We start from the raw sequence: 21,670 nt of genomic DNA, 5'->3' as shown, positions 1-21,670 counted from the left end.
TCAAGGAAGTTTTTAAAAGTGACAAAAAGTTAGGATTCCAGGTGGAGAAATCGAAGTTGGAAACAGAGCTGCTAGAACCTAAGACTAAGGTACTTTCAAGAATGTATAACTTGCTGTTGAAATGGAATACACAAGACGAAATGGTTAAGTCGGCTATGATAAAATGGGCACAGGACATTGGGCATAACATTATGTTTGAGGACTGGGAAAGGTTGTGGACCACTGGGTTGAATTTTACTGCATGTAATGCTTTGAAAGAAAATGTAATGAAAATGATATACAGATGGTACATGACCCCAGTTAAACTTGCCAAAATATACCATTCGTCAGATAACAAATGCTGGAAATGTAAGGAAAATGAAGGAACATTTTACCACCTCTGGTGGACCTGCCCTAAGGTGAAGGCCTTCTGGGAAATTATATATAATGAGCTGAAAAAGGTATTTAAGTATACCTTCACTAAGAAACCAGAGGCCTTCCTCCTGGGCATTGTCGACCAGAAGGTGTTAAAGAAAGACAGAACATTTTTCATGTATGCGACAACAGCAGCAAGGATATTACTTGCCAAGAACTGGAAAACTCAAGATCTACCCACACTGGAAGAATGGCAGATGCAACTGATGGACTATATGCAGCTGGCGGAGATGACCGGCAGAATCCGAGACCTGGGAGAAGAAAGGATGGAAGAGGACTGGAAGAAATTTAAGACTTATTTACAAAAATATTGTGATTTAATGGAATGTTAAGAAAGATGCTTGGTTATAAACAATTGGCCATCACTAAAATAGATCAGGAAATGATGACAAGAGAGATTAAGAGAAACAAAGTTGAAGGACAATTATTTTAACGTATTTTATTGGTATACAAGTTGGAAATAAGATGATAATTTGCTTGACAAAAACTTATTAATGACGTAAATGGGAGCGGGAGGCGTGAGGAAGTTCAAAGATGACAGGAAACTTTGTTAAAGCAAAATAATACTGTTTATTATTAATGTACTTTTTTCTTTTTTCTTTAAAAATCTTAATAAATATTTTATAAAAAAAAAAAACAAAGTGGCTTATCTCACAGGCAAACCTTGAACTGAAGGATGTGGGAGATGAATGTCCATCAGTGTCCCTTTTGCCAAGGACGCCCATAAGACTGGCAGTGACCTCTCCTTTGTCATCTGAGAGATAGTTGCTCAGAAGGCAGGACAAGACAGAGGCCCTTTGAAGGGGAAGGGGGGAGTCCGTTTTTATTTATTATGTTTGGTGTACATGCACCAAGCTAGAGGGATTTAAAAGAGGATTGGACTAGAAGGAGGAGGAGGTTGTCAATGGCAACTGGCCATGGCAGCTGTGCGCTTACTCTGTGGTCAGAGGAGGCAGCAATGCTTCTGAATACCAGTTTCTGGAACCCACAGGAAGGGAGAAGGCTCTTGTGCTCAGGTCCTGCTTGTGGGTTTCCTATAAGGGGCATCTGGTCTGTCACCAGATTGTTGGGATATACCGTATTTTTCCGCGCATAAGACTAGGTTTTTTCCCTTAAAAATAATGTCCAAAATTATACACGGGGGCCATCTCCCCCCATTTTCTTAAATTGGAGCCCCCCCAATATACATGGGAGCGTCTTATAGACAGAAAAATAAGGTATATTGGAATATATAATGAATAATGTTGGGAAATTCAGGACAGATAAAGGGATGTCCTTGTTTATGCAGCACAGAGTTATACTGTGGAACTCACTCCCACGGGAGGTAGTCATGGCCACCAGTCTAGACCAGGGGTCTGCAACCTTTAAGACAAAAAGAGCCACTTGGACCTGTTTCCGAAGAAAAAAAACTGGGAGCCGCAAAACTCGTCATTATAAAAATAACTTTTTTGTCACTTTTTTTATTATTTCTTTGTTTGACCCCTCAGAATTACTCCTCCTCATAGAAATAAACGTTAAGTTAACAAGTTACCTTGTGTGTGTGTGTGTTCTTCACTCCCCTTCAAAACAATGACCAGCGTGCATGCCCCCTTTCAATGCAGTGACCAGCGTACATGCCCCTTACAATGTAGCGGGCGGGCGGGAAGGTGACGTCGGGACGGTGCATGACTAACGCACACACCGCCCCCATGCGACGTCACAGCCAGTACAGCGCCCGCCACAGTGGGGAGTGTCGGGGCGCACAGTGCGCCTCCTCCCCTCGCTAGTATCCGCCCCGGAGGAGCGGCAAAGGTGTAAAAGAGCCACATGCAGCTCCGGAACCGCGGGTTGCAGACCCCTGGTCTAGACAAATACTTGGAGAAGGCTATCAGCCTTGGCTGCTAGCCAAGATGGCTATGCTCTGCCTCCATGGTCTGAGGCAGTACAGTGGTACCTCAGGTTAAGTACTTAATTCATTCCGGAGGTCTGTTCTTAACCTGAAACTGTTCTTAACCTCAAGCACCACCTTAGCTAATGGGGCCTCCTGCTGCCGCTGCGCCGCCGCTGCATGATTTCTGTTCTCATCCAGAAGCAGAGTTCTTAACCTGAAGCACTATTTCTGCGTTAGCAGAGTCTGTAACCTGAAGACTATGTAACCTGAAGTGTATGTAACCTGAGGTACCACTCAGGTTACATAATCAGAAGCAGTTCTGATTATCAGTTGCTAGAAACCACACAGCAGGGGAAAGTGTTCTTGTGCTCCGTTCCTGCTTGACGGTTTTGTGTTGGGGCATTTGGTTGGCCCCTGTGAGAGCAGGATGCTGGACTAGTTGAGCAATGGCCTGATCCAGCAGGCTCTTAGTTTAGTGTTGGCTATATGAGGTGTGGAGAACCAGTTGCTCCTCTGATGTTGTTGGACTCTGTGACACCTAAGGGCAGGGCCAAATGGCAATGATGATGCATAGTCTAACAATGTCTAGCAGAGGAGATCCCGGGGATTGCTCCTGGGACCTTCTGCATGCAAAGCAAGGGCTGTCCCACAGAGCTATTCAACCCTTCCCTAAAAGGACCCTGTGTTGTAGCTAATGGATTAATGTATTTATTGCAGCTAAGATTTGGGTTCCATTGGGAAAAGGCAGAATCAACTATAATATCATGGGAGGTTAAGGGGTGGTCTCTGCCAAAATATTTGAAACCCACTAATCTTATGCACATCAGAGAAGGCATAGGCGTGAAACATGGACTGTAACAATTAGATTTTCTCAGAACTGGAGAAATCAAGATCAAATGAGAGTTGATAGCTGGTTTGGGGGGGTTATTAAAAAAATAACTTTAGGATGCAGAATGATGGATGTAGTAATTTAAATTATATATTTTATTGGATTAAAGTATTGTACATTATATATTATATCAAATGATCTTTATAAGATATTGTTATTGATTAAGGGGGTGTCCATCTGGATGATGCCCTGAGTACCTTCCAATACGTGGTGTCCTTTGTCTGTGGAGGTAGAATGTAGAAGCGCAAGCTTCCAAACCAGCCCCCTTGGCCAGGCAATGGTTTTGGTACCTGGATTAGCATAACCCAACAAGTTGCTCTGTGTCATAGAACAAATGGGTGGGCCTTCCTTGCTCACCTAGCTGTTAGGTTGGAGAACAAGTGCCAGGGTGGTGGGGGTGAGCTGACCTGGAAGCCAGGTGGAATCTGGAGACACAGAGAACTGCTTGCTCCATGCTGGATCCAAAGCTTCAAGATCTGTTGAATGTTAACACTGAGAGCCCCTCCGTCTTAGACTCCGGCTGTATGTGTAAACAAACCTGTATATCCTAAAGACATCATAGACTCTGCTGAACTTCTTTCCAAGGAAACAAAACCCCGAGTAAACACAGGAACTGCCCGGGTGCCTCATCTCTTGGGGGTTGGGATGGTCTGTACCAATATTGGGCATGTTTTGTATTTATTTCAACAATTATTTTTAAAGCCTTTCCAGGCCTGTTCACTGGTGCATGGAAAACTACAGCTCTCCACCACTCTCCCTGCTCTTCAGATCCAGAAGTGCTGAGGCCAACAAGCCAGGGTTGCACTTCTAGGAAGACAGAAGATGACACCCAGAGAGGAGCTGGAAGGGCATTGAACTGGGGCCAGAAGGTCTGAGTGAAGGTTGCTTCATCTGATGTTTTTCCTCATTCCTGTGGAATCCTTGAGTTGCCTAAGAAGTATTTGCAGCCATAAATCATTAAGACTTGCCTGTGCCCCTTGGAAACTCTTTCCTTGACTCTACTATAATCACATCCCAAGGCAGAAATGAGAGAGGCCAACACTGTATCTGTACAAGGTGACCAGTTTCAGGAATCCAGTATCATTTTGCAAGTGATTATGTGGAGATAGGTTTTCCCATTAAGGAAGCAGAAGGGACAGAAACTTGGGAATAATTACATAAATAGAAGGTGAAAGGCAACATGACCGAAGTTTATAAAATTATAGATTAAAAGATAATGCTTTCTCCTGCTCTGGAGGCTAGGAACTGAACCTGAACCAAGTTAGAAAAAGAGATATTCCTACTAAACATCAGGAAGAACTTTTGGACGGTAAGAGCTCTTTTGGCAGTGGAACGGACTCCCACGATGGTAGACTCTCCTTCCTTGGGAGGTTTTTAAGCAGAGGTTGGATGGTCATCTGCAAGGTATGATTGAGAATCCTGCATTGCAGGGGATTGGGGATTGGACTAGAGGACTCTTGGGTTACCTTCCAACTCTGCAGTTCTACGATTCTACTCCTTTAATTACTTGGCATGTTGCAGAAAATGGTTGCACTGCACACAATAATTACTCACTTTATAAATAGTCTTTCTCAAGCCTACCTGGAGATACCAGGAATTGAACTGGAAGCCTTTCATGCATTGAGGCACCTGTTCTTCCAGTGAGGTATGGTCCGTCTGCATAAGATGTAACCCAAACCTGCAGCACTATACAGAAATTCTCTTATCTATATTGTTCTACAATGCCCCCTAATGGTTCAATAGAGCACATGGCAAAGAGTTTTCAATTTCATCAAATTCAAGGGGAACAAATGGCTTCTTATTTTAAGGCAATTTAGGAGGGTTGAGTTTTGCAGTGGCTTAATAAATTAAAATGCATTCATTTTTTTTATAAAAAAAAACCACCTTTGAGTGTTTCAAGATGTCGAAGGGCCTGAAAACAAGGAAGTGAAAAGAGCTGAATATGGTTAGCCCGGAGAAGAAGAATTAAGATGGCGTGACAACCATCTTCAGGACTTCTGCAGAGGATGGAGCAGAGTTAATCAGTTGTCTATTACTGCAGGTGGCCTTAACCAATGGTGGAAATGGGAGAGATTTCAGCAGAAATTCAGAGAAGCTTCCAAATAGCAGGCACAGGCAAACTCCAGCCCTCCAGATGTTTGGGACTACAATTCCCATCATCCCTAGCTAACAGGACCAGTGGTCAGGGGTGATGGGAATTGTAGTCCCAAACATCTGGAGGGCCGGAGTTTGCCTATGCCTACTAATAGCATGAGATGTTCATGAGTAGAACAGGCTGTCTCATGATATAATAGCACTCTGGTTAATCAACAGGCTGTATTCCCATCCCAATTCTAGGCTCATCTTGCCCCTACCCCTCTGCTGACCCCAGTAAACAGGCAGCTTCCATCTACAATGGATTCAATTTACAAAAAGGGAAATTTCGACTAAAACCTTAGGAAGAACTTTCTGCCAGTAAGAGCTGTTTGACAGTGGAATGGACTCCCTCGGAAGGTGGTGGACCCTCCTTCCTTGGAGGTTTCTAAGCAGAGATTGGATGGCCATCTGTCAGGGGTTCTTTAGCTAGGATTCCTGAGTTGCAGGGGGTTGGACTAGATAACACTTTGGGCCCACTTCCAACTCTGCAGTTCTATGATTCTACACTGAAAGATCAAACTCTCAGAATCATGGGTGTGTACAGGTCACTAACTGGACCTGCAGATTCAATCATCACCAGAATAATGCACACACACAAACTCACCAAGGGTTCAATTGGCCTAAACTTTATTGGCACTGAATGAAGAGAAAAGGCTGTGGACTTTAACAAAACCCCTTTGCAGGCAAGGCATCTGAGTGGCAAGGATCAACATGGCTGGCCTGCCCCACAGAGACACAGATCAACCTTACAACCCCACCTGGGAAAACTGGTGTTTTAACAAAACATGTAAAAAGGTAAGGCATAATTTACAGCCAAAAAAAAAAATCCAAAACACAAATATAAAGCCAGACACAAAAAAAATGCTTAATAGGGTAACCCCCTCTCCCCCAGGACAGGATATATCCAAAGTAATAGCAAGTAAACAAGTTGGGGGGTGGAGGAGGGGAAACCTCCATGAATCCCAACAAATAATTAAAAAAGTGTCTAAAAATCTCATGGTAATACTGAATGCTTCTTACATTAATTTCCTGCAAAATATCAATCTCTTTACAATACAGTATACATTTGTCCATGGAGAAGGGGGGCATTTCCCCCTCCCCCTCCACATTTCCAAGATTAATATTTTCTAATCGTGCACAGCTAGAAAAAAAGAGAATGAAATCAATACCATTAGATACCACTGGAATAACATAATACTGGTAGGATCAGGGGACAGCTGAACCAACTACACGAGGAGTTAAGGCTTCTTGGCATAGGTTGGCTTGCTCCTTTTCTAGTGAAAGGGCAGGAGGAAAAGCAACTGTGCCAGTGGAAGGTGTCAACAGAGCTCCGTGACCCAACCAGGAGCGATGCAGAGATGCTTTAACTACTTCATTAGTTCAGCACAGACCTGGCAGGCTCTGTGCTGATTTCTCTTGTGAGGATGTAGTTCTCTGAACCAAAGTGTGCCAGTAATGTGAAGGAAAACTGCCAAATTACAAGTCTGGAGCACAAAACGTTTTCAAAGGTGATTAAAAGTGATAAGGAATCACATATTCTTCAGTTTAAGGGTAAATGAGTTCAACTGCTGTGTGTGTGTGTGTGTGTGTGTGTGTGTGTGTGTGTGCTAAAGTGTTCTAAGTAATGAGGTTGCATATTTTCAGGAGGAGGAGGAGCTGGCAGTTCCTACTCTCATTTCCTAAAGGCACTATGTGTGTGTATATATATATATATAGAGAGAGAGAGAGAGAGAGAGAGAGAGAGAGAGAGAGAGAGAGAGAGAGAGAGAGAGAGAGGAGAGAGAAGGGGTGCATAACAAACTCACAGAAAACATTTAGACTGTGCTATTTTGCAAGCGGAGGGAGTCTTGCCTCCATGCAACTAGGGCTGCCAACACCAAGCTGCCCACAGCAGGCTGACATGGCTTTGGGACAGCTATGGGAGGTTTTTCGCTGCCCTCACCGGAGCGAATCAGGGCAGGGATGGGGAGCCTGTGCCCCTCCAGATGTTGCTGGATGACAACTCCCATTGTCCTTGGAGAGCCACAGGACCCCCACCCCTGAACTGCAGCTCCTGTCTTTGTTCCACTCTCTCCACACAACTTTCCTGTTTCTAGTGGCACTGTTGGTATTAACACACTTTGGGAGGAAAGAGGCGGACAGAGAAGATCAGAAGAGATTATGCAGTTCAGGAGTTTAGAGGTGCAGAAGAGCAGGACAGCTTCTCTGCAAAAAAAATTCCTTTGAAAAAGAAGCTTCTTAGACTGGGGGTTGGGGTGGGGAGACAGGCAGTCCCCAGCTGTACCTGATGCGGTCATGGCACAGGTAAAAGTGAGATAACAAACTCTCTTGAAAAAAGGGAAGCCCTGCCAAAAAAACTGGTGGCCAAAGTAGCACTAGAAGGTTCTGTCTGGACTTAGGAGGCAAATAGGAGCAACCTCCTAAAAGAAAAACCGCATAAAACATTTAAAAATTCTGAAAAGCAAAAGGCACTCCAAGGCAAAGAAGGAGGAGGAGGAAGAGTCTGGATTTGATATCCTGCCTTATCACTACCCTAAGGAGTCTCAAAGCGGCTAACATTCTCCTTTCCCTTCCTCCCCCACAACAAACACTCTGTGAGGTGAGTGGGGCTGAGAGACTTCAGAGAAGTGTGACTGGCCCAAGGTCACCCAGCAGCTGCATGTGGAGGAGAAGGAATCGAACCCAGTTCACCAGATTACGAGTCCACTGCTCTTAACCACTACACCACACTGGCTCTCCAAAGAGATTTGGAGACAAGATCTGCTGCATTCCAACAACCAAGGCAGCAGAGACAGAAGCTTTTTGTTAAAATCAAAGGCAGGTTTTATGACTGTGCAAGTGGCTGGTGATGTGAAGAAGACAGGGTACTTTTTTGCATTTGGTCACAAGTAAACATGAGGACTCTATAAAAACTTTACACCCATAGAAAAGGATGTCATAAGGCACCGATAATGTGAGCTGTGTGTGCTACAGACCTCTTGAAAGGGTCAGCTGCAATATTTCCCCACATCTGTCTTGCTCTCTGGGGTTTATGGCTGATGCACATCCTCTTCTGAACACTTAAGTTGGACTGTGCTGGTCAATATGAATGGGACCAAGTATGTTGCTGCTACCAATCCCAAACATCATCTCCTTATTGGACAAGGTTGGGGAACCTGGAGCCCTCCAGATACTGTTGAAATCTGCAATCTCTGGTGGGAATCGGTGGTCAGCAAAGTTTGGAGGCCAGCAACACACATAACTGGATATGGCAACATTTCAAGAGGGGAAAACAAAATATACTCAGATCACAACATTTATGGAATCCTGCCTCTTTCAACTGCTTAGGCAGTGGCATGTGCAAAGTGATAAAAAGATCAGGGTGATCCGTTTGGTCTGCTAAACCTCTGGGAATCATAAAAAGCTTTGGTCTTTCGTGTGTATGTATGTGTGGGTGGGTGGCACAAGAACATTAAATTCTGCTTCAGTAACTTTTCCTTCCGAACTTCTTCTTTTTTAATTATCAAAACTACACAGGCTTAAAAAGTAAAGATACCCCAACACACAAGTCTCTTCAAACAATGGCTAGAGAGACTAGTGGCAGGGATGGGTCCTTGGGGGGGGGGTCACAGGACCAGCACAGATGTTTCATAAAGCTGCATGGAACAGATTTCTCTCTTCAACCCAGGTTGAGAAAAGAAAATGGGGCATCACCATAAAAAATATATATTATTATTTTTAAGGCACAGCTGACTAATCCTGTTTCACCCTATGTTGGATGGCACCCAACTCTCAGACAGACTGTGGTGACTCTTCTGTAGTGGTTCCAGCACAATGCAGTTAAACACAGAAAAAAGGTGGCGGGGGAGGGAGGAAGAGTGCAGGGGAGGCAGCAGAAGGCTCACGAATGATTACATGGACTCAAACTCATCAATGCGTTGCTTGGTGTTGCCCTGCCGGATCTGGCGGAGGGTCTTGTATTTGTCACGGCCCAACCTCATGTTCTCGGCATGGATCATATCATTGGCAGTCTTCTTTGTTTCGTCGCGGGCATTGGCCAGCTCAGACGTGAGAGCCTGTAGGTGCAAAACGTGAAGGGAGGAAAGACCAGTTTTAAAATGTTATTTGCTTGTTTTATTTCATAGAATTTATACTATTTGCTTGTTTTATTTCATAGAATTTATACACTACTTGATTGTAAAAACCCTCAAGCAGTACACAATAAAATTATAGCAAAAGCCATAAAAAGCAACATACGAAAGATAAAATCAGCAATAAAAGAAAAAATAGATCAAAACATCCATATGTTTTAGTCAAATGTGTTGCACTGTTTGGTGCAAGTGGAATCCCAGTTGCCTGAGGGCAGAGAGCCCCAGAGGGGAATGCTTCTCAGTGAAGGCCATTCACAAATCCAACAGTGGAAGAATCAAGTGACATTGCCTGAGCCAATCCAAGAACATAACAAGAGTCTGCTGGATGGGGGCAATGGTTGATTTGGTTCAGAATCGTGCTCTCATCGTGGCCAACCAGATGCCTGTGGAAAATTTGCAGGGATGACCCAAGCAGAAGAACACTGAGCTTCTTTTTCCAAGGCTGAATTTTTGGGACAGTAATTTTCTCCCAGCCTAACTCACCTCACAGGGTTGTTGTGGGAATAAAATGGGGGAAGGGACCATGTATGGCACCTTGAGCTCCTTGTAGGAAATAGAAATCCAATAAAAAATACATAGCTCTCTTCTCCTCTGGCTCCCAGCAACTTGTATTCAGAAGCCTCTATATGGGGTCAGTAAATCCCAACAGGAAAGGATGCTGGACCAGGTGGGCTCTGCCCTGGATGTTCTTAGGCAGGTAAAGAGCCAATAATAGCACTCAGAGAGTTCTGATACTCCAAACATCTGAAACTCTCACCCACAGCTCCAATGTTTACATTCTCACACTAAAACTCTCATTTCAATTCATTTTACTGTATTATTATTATTATTATTATTATTATTATTATTATTATTATTTAACTGGAAGCCACCCTCAATGTTTTACTGAAGTGCAGGGTGAAAATATTTTGCTAGAAAGAAGCCAAGATAAATTGCAGATGTGTCTGTACAATGGGGACTGGATCCTTCAGCTCTGTTGTGACAGGGCCCAAAATAGCATTTTGCCAGAAGAGGGTAGAGTCCAGCTGGCCAAAGAGACAGATGCATTTCCACCTGGCCCTTTTATTAACTTTATTGTGAAAGCCATCTGAAAATATTTACTGCTGGGAACAAAGTGGGAACTTAAGTGCAAGCACTGGATGTTACAAGAGACACATAGCCTCCTGCCAAAAACAGAAGCCTGGGACATTTCTCATCCTGTTTCCCACAATGTGCCAACAAATAAAAATCCATGTTATGATGAGATATTATGGTTGTTCAAACTTCCTGCCCCAATCCACCGGGCTGACAGGATGGGGGAACAAAGTGTGCTGATGAAGCATCTTTTACCACCAAGGTTTATGGGAAAGACATCATGGTATTAGTTATGCTACTCTTGTACCACCTATAGGTGGATCGAGCCCTTAACAACCTAGGACCAGGTTACCTGGGAGATGGCATTGCCCTCTTTATGGCCACTCAACCACTTGCTTCATTCTGTGTAACTGGCACTATTACAAGTGCCACATAATACCCATTCTGAATTTGTAAGAAATCAGTATTTTAGAGCGGCAGCACCTGCACTTTGGAACCCTCTGCCTATTGATAACAGCCAGGCACTTTTGCTGTGCTTTTTCTGGCACCTGCTAAAATACTCAGGTATCTAGAAAGCTAGCTTGTTTTTATGTTTATTGTTGTCCTTCATGTTTTGAATGTTTCAAATAATTGTTTCTACAGCCCCCCTATTGTTTTGTCTTTTTGGTAAATGGCTTTGAGCCTTGCCCCCACCCCCCGTACAATCAAGCAGTGCATAAAATTTATGACGTGAATAATAATAAAAAGGTGGTGCTAGACATTTGAGGGAAGCGGGTCTCAGGCCCACACCCTGCCCACCAGCCACACTCCCCCTCAAAGTAGTGTTGTCCCCACATTACCTTCAAGTGCTTCTGGACCCGCTCGTTCTTCTCTGCCTCCGTAGTCCGCTGCTCCTCGCTCCGGTCCTTGGCAGAGGCATGTGCCCTCAGCTCTGCGCTGGCCTCAGCAGCATTTTCATCCTGCTCATCATCATGTTCGTTCTCAGACTGCATTGGTTCTGGAACATGCTGTGTGACCATGGCTGACTTCAACTCCTCTTTAGTCTTCTCTAGGTCTTCCTGGACCATCTGGGCCTGAGGGAGGATATCAACCCACCAATGGGTTAGTGGAGCTGGCGTTTGTCCACAGACAGCTTTCCAGGTCATGTGACCAGCATAACTAAGCTGCTTCTGGAACAACGGAGCACCATGATGGAAGCCAGAGCACACGGAAATGCCATTTGCCTTCCAGCCACAGTGGTACCTATTTATCTACTTGCACTGGTGTGCTTTTGAACTGCTAGGTTGGCAGGAGCTGGGACAGAGCAATGGAAACTCACTCCGTTGTGCAGATTCAAACCGCTGACCTTCTGATCGGCAAGCCCAAGACGCTCAGTGGTTTAGACCACAGTGCCACCCACGTCCTTATATATAAAGACTCAATTTCTCAATGAATACATTATATTGTGGTCTACCCTCTCCAGTTCTCACCCTATACGTAAGCTTAGCATTGCACACTATGTCCAAGGTTTAATATAGCATTCTCTTAAGAAGGTTGATCTCATTTTTGTCAAATTCTGACAAATCATAATTCACTTAAGAGATTCTGCATTAATTCGGTGTCATCCTGGTGCATCTGAGAAAGCCAGTGTGGTGTAGTGGTTAGAGTGCTGGGCTATGAACTGGGAGACCAGGGTTTGAATCCCCAGTCAGTCAAGAAACCTACTGGGTGACCTTGGGCTAGTCACTGCCCCTCAAGTCTAACCTACCTCACAGGGTTGTTGTGAGGATAAAATCAGGAAGGGAGAACCACATACACCACCTTTTGTTCTTTGGCAGAAACAACGGTATATAAATGCAATAAATAAATATATAAATAAAATCAGGTCAGACCAGTGGGCCACAGGTTTCCCTCATTGTTGTTCTAGAGCAAGAGTCAAAGTCATGCATCACAGATGATCATGCATGCGTATACTGGAGAGGGCCATGTCTATTTTCCACAGGTTAAATGCACATTTGCTGCAACACTGACATTGTGGAAGGTGGACAATACGCCTTGTAAGCAGGATCCCCTGCCTCTCTGTGCAAATGGGGTGTCTTTACTTTTCCCCATCACTGGGACAAGGGGAAATGGGATGGTCACTCTTAGGCACAGGAGAGGAAGGAAAAGGCTTGTTTCAAGACAGGACCAAGTCACCCCACTCACTTTTTGCTGCCACTGCACAGCCTCGCTCTCCTTCTTCTGCCGAGCCAGTTCCAGCTGCAAGATCCTATTGGTGAGCTCCATCATTTCAGACGACTGCAGGAATTAACAGAAGATCACAAGTGAAGTAGGCAACCAGGCTCCTAAAATGCTACATTGCCCCACTACTCCCCAATCTGGCCCTTGCTCAGTTGCAAGGTATAAAGTGTACTTTCCACACCCCTGCTGTGATCTTGGGAAACAGCTAAGAAAACTGATACAAAAATCAGATTCGTGAGTGTGCACGATTCTTCAAGAGAAGAACCCTGGTATACACACATACCACCCTAAGATAATTACAGTTCCCAGGTCTCCTTTGGGGAGGGAATAACTATTAAAACAGTTTAAGCCTGCAGTGGAGCCTGGTTTCCTCTAGATAAGGGATCACCAACCTACGGCCCGGGGGCTGGATAAGGCCTGAGGGACTCGTTTATCCTGCCTGCAGCGACCCCTGCCACTGCCGGCCGGTCTTACCAGCTTGTGCGCATGCACACAGGCCTCCTCCAACCCGGATATACACCATTTACGCATGCTCCCCCGCCCTCCGCGCAATCATTGCTGGAGACACCCGGCCCGAGGCAAGGAAAACTTGGGAGACCCCTGCTCTAGATCAGTGGTTCCTAGACCTCTTCGGCCCACCACCCAGTTCCCCTGCTCTCCCTATAAAAAGCATTATTGAGATTAGTGGTTTGCATGACCCACTAAGGAAGATCATAACATAGCAAAATTCAAAGCAGTAATAAAATTACACATAGAATCCAGTTAAAACTATTTAGTTAAACTAATTCAACAAAACTGATGGACTTATCCAGTGGTGCCAACTTTCCAAAGCTTAATAGTAATTCACACCTCTAGTATCCTTCCCCCCTTGCTTCTAAATCCCCCCCCCGAATCCCACCAGCCTCCACGGTTAGAGTCAACAGCTTTTGGACTAATGGCAACTCTAGCTCAGTACAAATGGCGGCCATTTCCTGCCTTTATGAGGACCCAGCTTCTGGTTAAATTATTTATTAATACTTGACCACCCTGGAAAGGCTTAGCAGATCTAATTTTTATATTCTAGCATAAATAATTCCTGTTGATGTGATGAACAACAGCGCCTATTCTACATTGGAATTTAAAATGTGTCAGCGTTATCAACATTCTTTATTTATTTGGACTACTACATTATGTACTGAAATGAACTGATAATGGGCAGTTGTATCAATATGCATGTTTCTCTAGTGTGTTGTGAGCCACTTTGGGGTCATTTAAGTGGAAGAGCAGCATACCCTGCCTACTGACACAAGGGACATTCACTGCAGTCTTTTCAGTGCCTCTAAAACCATTTTTGATTGGCCAGACCTACCCAGAAAGGTAAAACACAGACATATTTTTATCTGTTTTCAGTTTATCACTGATTTTATTTTTTAAAAAATGTTTTAAGTAATTAGTTTCACTGATAACTTTATCATTTTCTTTTTGTAAACCACTTTGGGTTTGCTTTTTTTTTTTTTTAGTCAATGTGGTATATAAACTTTATGAAATAAAATAACTTAGCTGCTATTGCTGGGGGTTGAACTAGATTACCCCTTTGGGTCCCTTTCCAACTCTACAATTCTATATGATCCATAAATACAATGACTTCCTAAGAACCCCAGAAGGGTCTGGCTGCTAGATCAGACCACTAGGCCCTCCCATCCAGCATCCTGTTCTCGCTGTGGCCAACGCAGGAGACGCTTTTGGAAAGCCAGCCTACCAGCTGCTCCTGGGTCTTCTTCTGGTCATTGGAGGCCTTCAGCAAGGCTTCTTTTGCCTCCTCAGCTTCCTGACGCTCCTTTGCCAGCTTCTCCGCTTCTTCCTGAGCTCGCTTCCTTTCTTGCTCCAACTCTAGTGCCTTGCGGGTCTGCTCTTCCAGTTCTAAAGAGAGAAAGAGAGAGAGAGAGAGAGAGAGAGAGAGAGAGAGAGAGAGAGAGAGAGAGGTGTCTATAGCTTGCCCACCAACTCTGTAAATCAGCACCAAGCTCCCCTTCCCACTACCTGCAAGGTGAGCACCAGAAGCTTCCCCTACCTAGCTGAGCTTTCTTTGTCTGCTCTTCAATCTGCCTGAGCCGTTCCATCAGCTCCTCCTTCTCGCGTTCAATCTTTTCCTTCTCCTTCTCTGCCAGCTCCCTCTTCTTCTTCTCATTCTCCAGCAGGGCTCTAGGCAGGGAGGAAATGTGAAGGATAACACAAAGTTCAACCCCCACCTGGCTGACAGATTTCCAGTTCTTTCTTGTGCAACAAAACTCTTAGTTGGGGCATTCTCGTCTTGCATCAGAAGTTTTTCAGTCATCGGCAATCAATATTTTGTTTTTAGCGTAAATTACCGTATTTTTCGCTCTATAAGACGCACCAGACCTCAAGACGCACCTAGTTTTTGGAGGAGGAAAACAAGAAAAAATATATTCTGAATCTCAGAAGCCAGAACAGCAAGAGGGATCGCTGTGCAGTGAAAGCAGCAATCCCTCTTGCTGTTCTGGCTTCTGGGATAGCTGCGCAGCCTGCATTCACTCCATAAGAGGCACACACATTTCCCCTTGCTTTTTAGGAGGGAAAAGGTGAGTCTTATAGAGCAAAAAATGCGGTAAAAGAAAAGTAATTTTCTAAACTTTTAATGCTGATGTTGCACTCGTTTGCTCAAGTGGGCGCCTTCTGTGTCAACTTTTAAACACTAGCCGAAAACTTTTCTGTACTGCCAGCCCTATGCCGGAAATTAAAAATACATCCTTCCACAATGGTTAATTGGTGTCTTGTTGTTTTTTTTAAAAATCTTTTTAATGGTTTTAGTTGTATAATTTTATATTTTTATTGCTGCAAACCACTTTGATATATGTGATATTACAATATGCACATTTTAAAAAATAAACAAACAAATAAGCCTCCATCAGAACAGGAGTGGGGCAGGGTCCAGCCAGTGGCCTGGTTCCTGAGCTTTCCCCCACCCCTGCAGGTTATTTTACAAGTGGGCAGGGCCACCCAGCCGTCAATCACCCGATATCACAACAACACCACATTCTTCCTTTGCAGACGTAGCTTGAGCTGCACCCACAGAGCAGCATCCTTTGCAAACAGATATTTGGGCCTAGGAGTTAAGCACCACCGTTTGGCTGCATAATGGAATCCCCAACTTGGAGCTCCAAAGCACAGCCAATCCCACCAGGGCCTGCTATGACTGCCAATCAGCTGATGAACACAGACAGCAAGGCCTGCTTGCTAAGGAACAATCCACAGCATTTTAAGGCTTCCAAATGTTCCTTTGCAGTTTCCTCTCTACTTGCCCCACACCTATAAGGCAAACGAGTGTGGTGTGAGGAAAACAGACTTCTAAGCTGAATTGTGACCTATGCTGAGCCTATTTGACCTATCAGCTGGAGCTTTCTCCCACTGCTACATCCTTCTTCCTGCAGCTACAGGGAAATGCTGTTCACATATGTTACGGGATAGACCCATTACACAGAAAAACCATACACTTTGCATGCAGTGAGAGTCAGAGTCCAACAGAATCCAGAGAGCCACAGTTTCTCCATACCAATGTGAAACTAAGAAAAGACTGCTGGATCAGACCAAAGGGGACCCATCTAGTCCAGCATCCTGTTCTCACAGAAGCCCCAATAGGAAACCCACAAGCAGGATCTGAGCGCTTCCACCCTCCCTTGTGGTTTCCAGGGGGCGTAGGCCTCTTCTACTATATTCCAGCTGCAGGATTTGCCTATGGAAAGAACACATGCCACACCCCAATCACTAAACTTCAATCTCGCCACAACTTTTCCTACAGAAGATGGCCATGACTAAGACATTGTGCACCAGCGTTCGGGAACCAGTTATGTCAGCATTTGGCACTCTGTTCAGAGGCATTTGCATTCAGTTGAACGCACCTCTCCATCTGTTTTTGATGCTTCTCCTCTCGGGCTTGAGCCTTCATCTGCTGCACCTCAATTGTGTCTGGCTTACGCCGACGCATGTAGAGCTCATGGTTCCCCATGCAAAGAGCCAGAATACGCTTGTTAATTCTTAGCCGTGGGGCATAGAATACAAAGTCCTTTGAAAGAAAGATGAAAAAGAAAGAATGAATCATGGATGCACCTGCGTCACTTCCCTTTCTTCTCCAGTAGTAGCTAATGCCTCAAGTACATGCAAAATAGCATCCAATTAATTAGACAATTTTCCCCGTGCAAAAAGACAAAAGGAGCAAAAAAGAGCTAAATGGTTGTTCAGTAACCTTTAGCTTCAATGAGTCAGGAAGCTGGAAATCTGGATAGGAATTTAAATCTGAAAGATGGCCTTTAAATAAACCTCACTCGAATATTAGTGGAGCATGTCTACATTGTGTTTCTGTTGAAATGTTGCACACAACCAGCTTTGAGTGTTGTCCAAAAACCAAACATTAACACAATAAAATATCCCATTACTGGAAAAAGAAAAGCACAACCAATTAATACATTATCAGATTGAAGTAGCAGAAGTAAGTGAACTTTTCGCTAATCAACAGGAACCACCATCAAGTCCCGTCCCCCCACACCTCTGCACTATTGGTGCCCCAGGCAGAAAATCCCAGGCACAACCCTTGCCTCTGAAAAAGAGGGGATGCAGAACAGGGCTTCTACCACAGGTAGAAAGAACGGTGACTGTACACACATAGCCTTAGAATCTGAACGTCACCAGTAAGCACTTTAACCTGGCTTTGGGAGCAAACAGCCAGTGCAGCAGAATTAGAATGGGAAAGCTGAGCTGCAACTCGCCTTGTCAAAGTGGCAGGCCACAAACCCGCTTCTCCCACTTCTGAGCTGTCTTCAAAAGACATGCCCTAACCCAACCCAGAGGTGTTGAACAACTCATTTTTCTTTTTTACTAAGACAAAATCCCGAAGAGGAACAGACACCCCATCTGATAGAGAGTACATGTTCAACTCTGCAGCAGAGAGACCCTGGAACTTCAGTCCCAAAGCCTCAATATTTTGGCATTGGCTACTCCAAAAAAAAAAAAAATACAAAAAAAAATGTGTGCTCCCAGGGCAGGAGGGAATTCAGAATGCTTTTATGTCATCTGGTAGGACTTTATTTCCTATACTTTGGACTTGTATGTGCAACACTCACCAGTCACACCAGCTTAGGAAATACAGGTGTCTTTGTTTTAATGGTGCCTCTCAATATTTCTTTCTCTTATTATCTACTGTTTGCTTGCTTTGCATATGGTATGAGGTAATATCCTGCAACTGCACTTTTGAGTTCTTAGTGATGGTAATAAATAATTATTTAAAACAAACGAATTCTACCAATCAGCTACTTGTTGAAGAAAAGGGGGAGGTAGCTCTGTATGCAAACCCTGGATATGCTGAAGCTATAACCAAGGGATTCCATTAAATCAAATCAAATCAAATCATACACCCCCATAAAGAAAAAATGCTTTGGAAGAATTCCGTGCATCCAGACAAGGCATTCAAGTGCCAGGAACCATTCACCTTTGCAGCGATATTGCTATTACTTATACACAGCAAGGTTCACCTCTTCCAGAGTGAGCTGTCTCACCGCAGGAAAACTGTTCTCATGAAAATGAAGGGAAGACCTTTTTTGGCACAATTGCTGACCCAGAAAAACAAAGCAGATGTCCAGGAACCAGTTAATCTAAAGAGTCCTGAAGCACTTCTGCTACCAGAAAGGCAAGAGCAATCCAGAGATCTCAATGGTATTGAATTGAACAGTTTGAGGGTTTGCTGCTCACTCAGCCCCACAGATGAAAACAAATGTACAACTTCTCTCTAGCTTTTGTTTCAAACACCCGATGAATTTACCTCATCTTTGGAAGAAGAAGACACTTGACTAACCACAATGGGCTTTTATGTTCTATCACTAAACTACCAAGTGGAAAACTCTTCACACAAATGACTGTTTGAAAAGCTCTTCGTTTCTTAGAGTGCCCTTCGTTCCTTAGAGTGCCCATCAAACCAGCTGTATACCCAGTTGTGTGAGGTTTATTGCAGCCCTCTGCAATCTGCTGAGCTCCACACGTTTTAGACTGCAACTACTACCAGTAGCAGCCAGTTTGAGCACAGTAAAACAAACAAACAAACAAACAAACAAACAAACAAACAAACAGGGACTCACTTGTTTATGAAAATCTAAATGTTCATTCTGTCACCAGGGGATTTCCCATCACAACCAACTGGCTTTTTGCTTATGTAGATAGAGCAAAATAGAACAACCCCAAAGTACTGATTTTCAATTAAATATTTGAATAGATTATTAACTAAAATATTTTAAACTACAAATGAAATCTTACTGGGGCTTTCTTGTCAATGGGCTTGATAACAAACTTCTTATCATTGAATGAAATGTTTCTAATCTCACTCCAAGGGAATCCGATTTTTGGTGTTAACCTGAAAAAGATGAAAGAAAGGATTTAATGTTTCAAAAGCTGAGCCCATTGGAATACTTTGGCAGTTAAACAACCTGACTACACTGATGTGGCACGAATGGCTTTCCATCACTGAGACAAAAGAGGTAATGTTGCTCAGAATTTACAAAACCAGATACACTGAATTTATGTAAGATTTGCACAGAATGCAATGTAAGTGGCTTGGACAGTGGCTTGTCCAAATTGCCCAAAGCAACATACTAAATCTCAGGCCTCAAAAGCATACAGGATTTGGAGCCTGGAGAAAATATACACAATCTTAAATGCAACTCAGGCTATTAGGTGAGTGCAGACCCATTCCATGTGATTTCCATCTTATATGAAGACACTTACTGAGGAACTGGTGCCTATACATACGCTTCAATTTACAGACTCCACTAACCCAGAAATATTACCTCGGGTTAAGAGCAGTTTCAGGTTAAGAACAGACCTCCAGAACGAATTAAGTTCTTAACCCGAGGTACCACTGTACACACGATATTATTAATCCAATGACTGGATGCTTTGGTAGATGTGCTACTAGCCTCTTTACACAGTGCATTTCGCGTTACATTGCAGAAAGGGGACACCCAACAGAAGCTTGCACCAGTTTGGTCCACAAGGTTTGAAGGTCCCTGCGGTTACCTGCTTTGTTAATACTTTGTTAATTAAAATCAGTGCCCAGATGAAATATATAGGGCACATGAGGTCAGGAGTACATAGATCAGTAATTCCCAAAGAAGCACCAGTCCAGATGTGGATCACACTGAGCACCACAGGAAGACTCAAGCATGCAAACTACTACAGAAAATAAACTCCCACTTCTTTCTGGGATCACTTGCCCTATGTAACCTGATAAAAACACTTCCCTAAATTCAAAGGATCAATTAAATTGGGAGTATGAAAGCAAGACATAATCATGGAGCATCTCTCAGGCTCAAGAAAGTCCAGATGTTGCTGGACTACAACTCTCATCACCAACTCTGTTGTCGCAGATGAGCCCCATCATGCCTCCTCTCCCCTCAATGGCACAGCCATTCCCTCTGGTGCTTCAGTGGGAGATAAGCCCAGTTCCAACAAGCACCTCCTCCTACCACTGAACTATGTAGGCTGGTCATTATAGGAACTTGCTTGAGAACTGGTACAGGAGATTTCCACCCTGCTCTCTTTCCTCCCTATCCCCTTTTCCTTGTGTGCCATTAAAAAAAAAAAGATTGTAAGTCTGTGGGAGATGACTGCCTTGTTTTAATCAATGGCATGTAATCCATTCTCAGAGCCATTTTGGCTGACGAGTGGGGTACAAATGCTCTAAATAAACACAATAAATAAACACAATCTGGCCCCATGTCTAGAATGGATGGTGCTATCTAGAATGGATGGTGCTTGGGATTCAAGCCTTCCCATACCCAATCTCAGGTTCCAATCCCAAATAAAATTTCTGGGAAATAAACACCTACCCATCAGATTCGGATATAAATATTACACCGCATTATCTCTCCCACTAAGTAAAGACTCTCCCTAGGAGACTAAGGCTTTGCATTTAGTCCCCTATGATGGATCTAGCAAAAGCTTTTAGCTGTCATAGTTAAAGAGGATATGAACTGCACAAGGTGGGGACTGACATGAAAGAACTGCTGCTGTGATGGTTTTCTGTGAGCCTCCTGAAAACATCTTGGTAGCCAGCTGGCAAATGCTAGAAGGTTGCTGGACTTAGATGCATCTTTGCCTGATGCAACAGATGGCCCTCTCCTCTCCCAGTCCCCATGCAAGTTTGAAGGGCAGTCTTGTTACCTGTCATTGTGCTCATAAATGTTGAGTCCAAGGGCATCGACTCCCAACCAAAGTTCTGAGCCCTTCTTGTTCTTAATACTGAAGTAGTTCACACCATACATCTCCAGATCTTGTGCAATTTTCAGATATTCCAAGATGGCATCTTCTCTAAAAGTACACAAAAGAATGGATTTTTAATACAATCTTCGCAAAGCTCAGCAGAGTTTAAAAGTAGTTCAAAACACAACACTTCTGACCTCCTGTAAATACAATGATAGGTTTTTCCAACCAAGCCTCCAAGCATATTTTTAAACTACGAAGAGGTAGCAAGTTGCCTATATCGACAGCATCCCTTCCAGAGGTTGTCACGCCCCACCCAGTCCCACTCAACACAGTCTCAAGGGTTACAAGTGATGGATTTTGTAATCATCATCAGGAGGCAAAGGGAGAGCTATAGGTTAGCAATTCTTTGTCAAATCATTACTGCATTAATACTATTGCAATGCCCAAAGATCTACCAAAGCTATTATAAGGTTTTTCTATGGAAAAGGGGGCCAATATATTCCGGCAGCCTCCCAGGTCTTTGCTGCAAAAATATTAAAACAACTGACATATGGCTCTCATATCTGCAGCTTCTTAAACCTTGCTCCCTTAGAATCATTCCAAACTACGGTAAGTTCTATCAATGCCTGTTTGGGATCCCTTCTTGTGTGTCTAAACATAGCTGTCTGCCTGGAGGTCTGGCAAATCCCTGTT

At 43.8% G+C, this 21,670-nt stretch overlaps 1 protein-coding gene across 1 annotated transcript in view; it reads right to left on the bottom strand.

The window, feature by feature from the left end:
* Positions 1-7,065: 7,065 nt before the first annotated feature.
* The window catches only part of MSN (moesin), an 80,612-nt gene continuing 66,007 nt past the window's right edge, over positions 7,066-21,670 (bottom strand). The window contains exons 6-13 of the mRNA XM_081897853.1: positions 20,936-21,082; positions 19,031-19,127; positions 16,630-16,793; positions 14,784-14,914; positions 14,472-14,632; positions 12,698-12,790; positions 11,353-11,586; positions 7,066-9,364 (exon numbers count right to left, since the gene is read on the bottom strand). Of these exons, the coding sequence (XP_081753979.1) occupies positions 9,200-9,364; positions 11,353-11,586; positions 12,698-12,790; positions 14,472-14,632; positions 14,784-14,914; positions 16,630-16,793; positions 19,031-19,127; positions 20,936-21,082 (1,192 nt within the window). The 3' untranslated portion in view covers positions 7,066-9,199. The remainder of the gene's footprint in view (positions 9,365-11,352; positions 11,587-12,697; positions 12,791-14,471; positions 14,633-14,783; positions 14,915-16,629; positions 16,794-19,030; positions 19,128-20,935; positions 21,083-21,670) is intronic.

This window comes from Podarcis melisellensis, assembly GCF_964234715.1.
Source record: "Podarcis melisellensis genome assembly, chromosome: Z".
Lineage (NCBI taxonomy): Eukaryota > Metazoa > Chordata > Lepidosauria > Squamata > Lacertidae > Podarcis > Podarcis melisellensis.
This window is presented reverse-complemented; position numbering and strand designations above follow the sequence as displayed.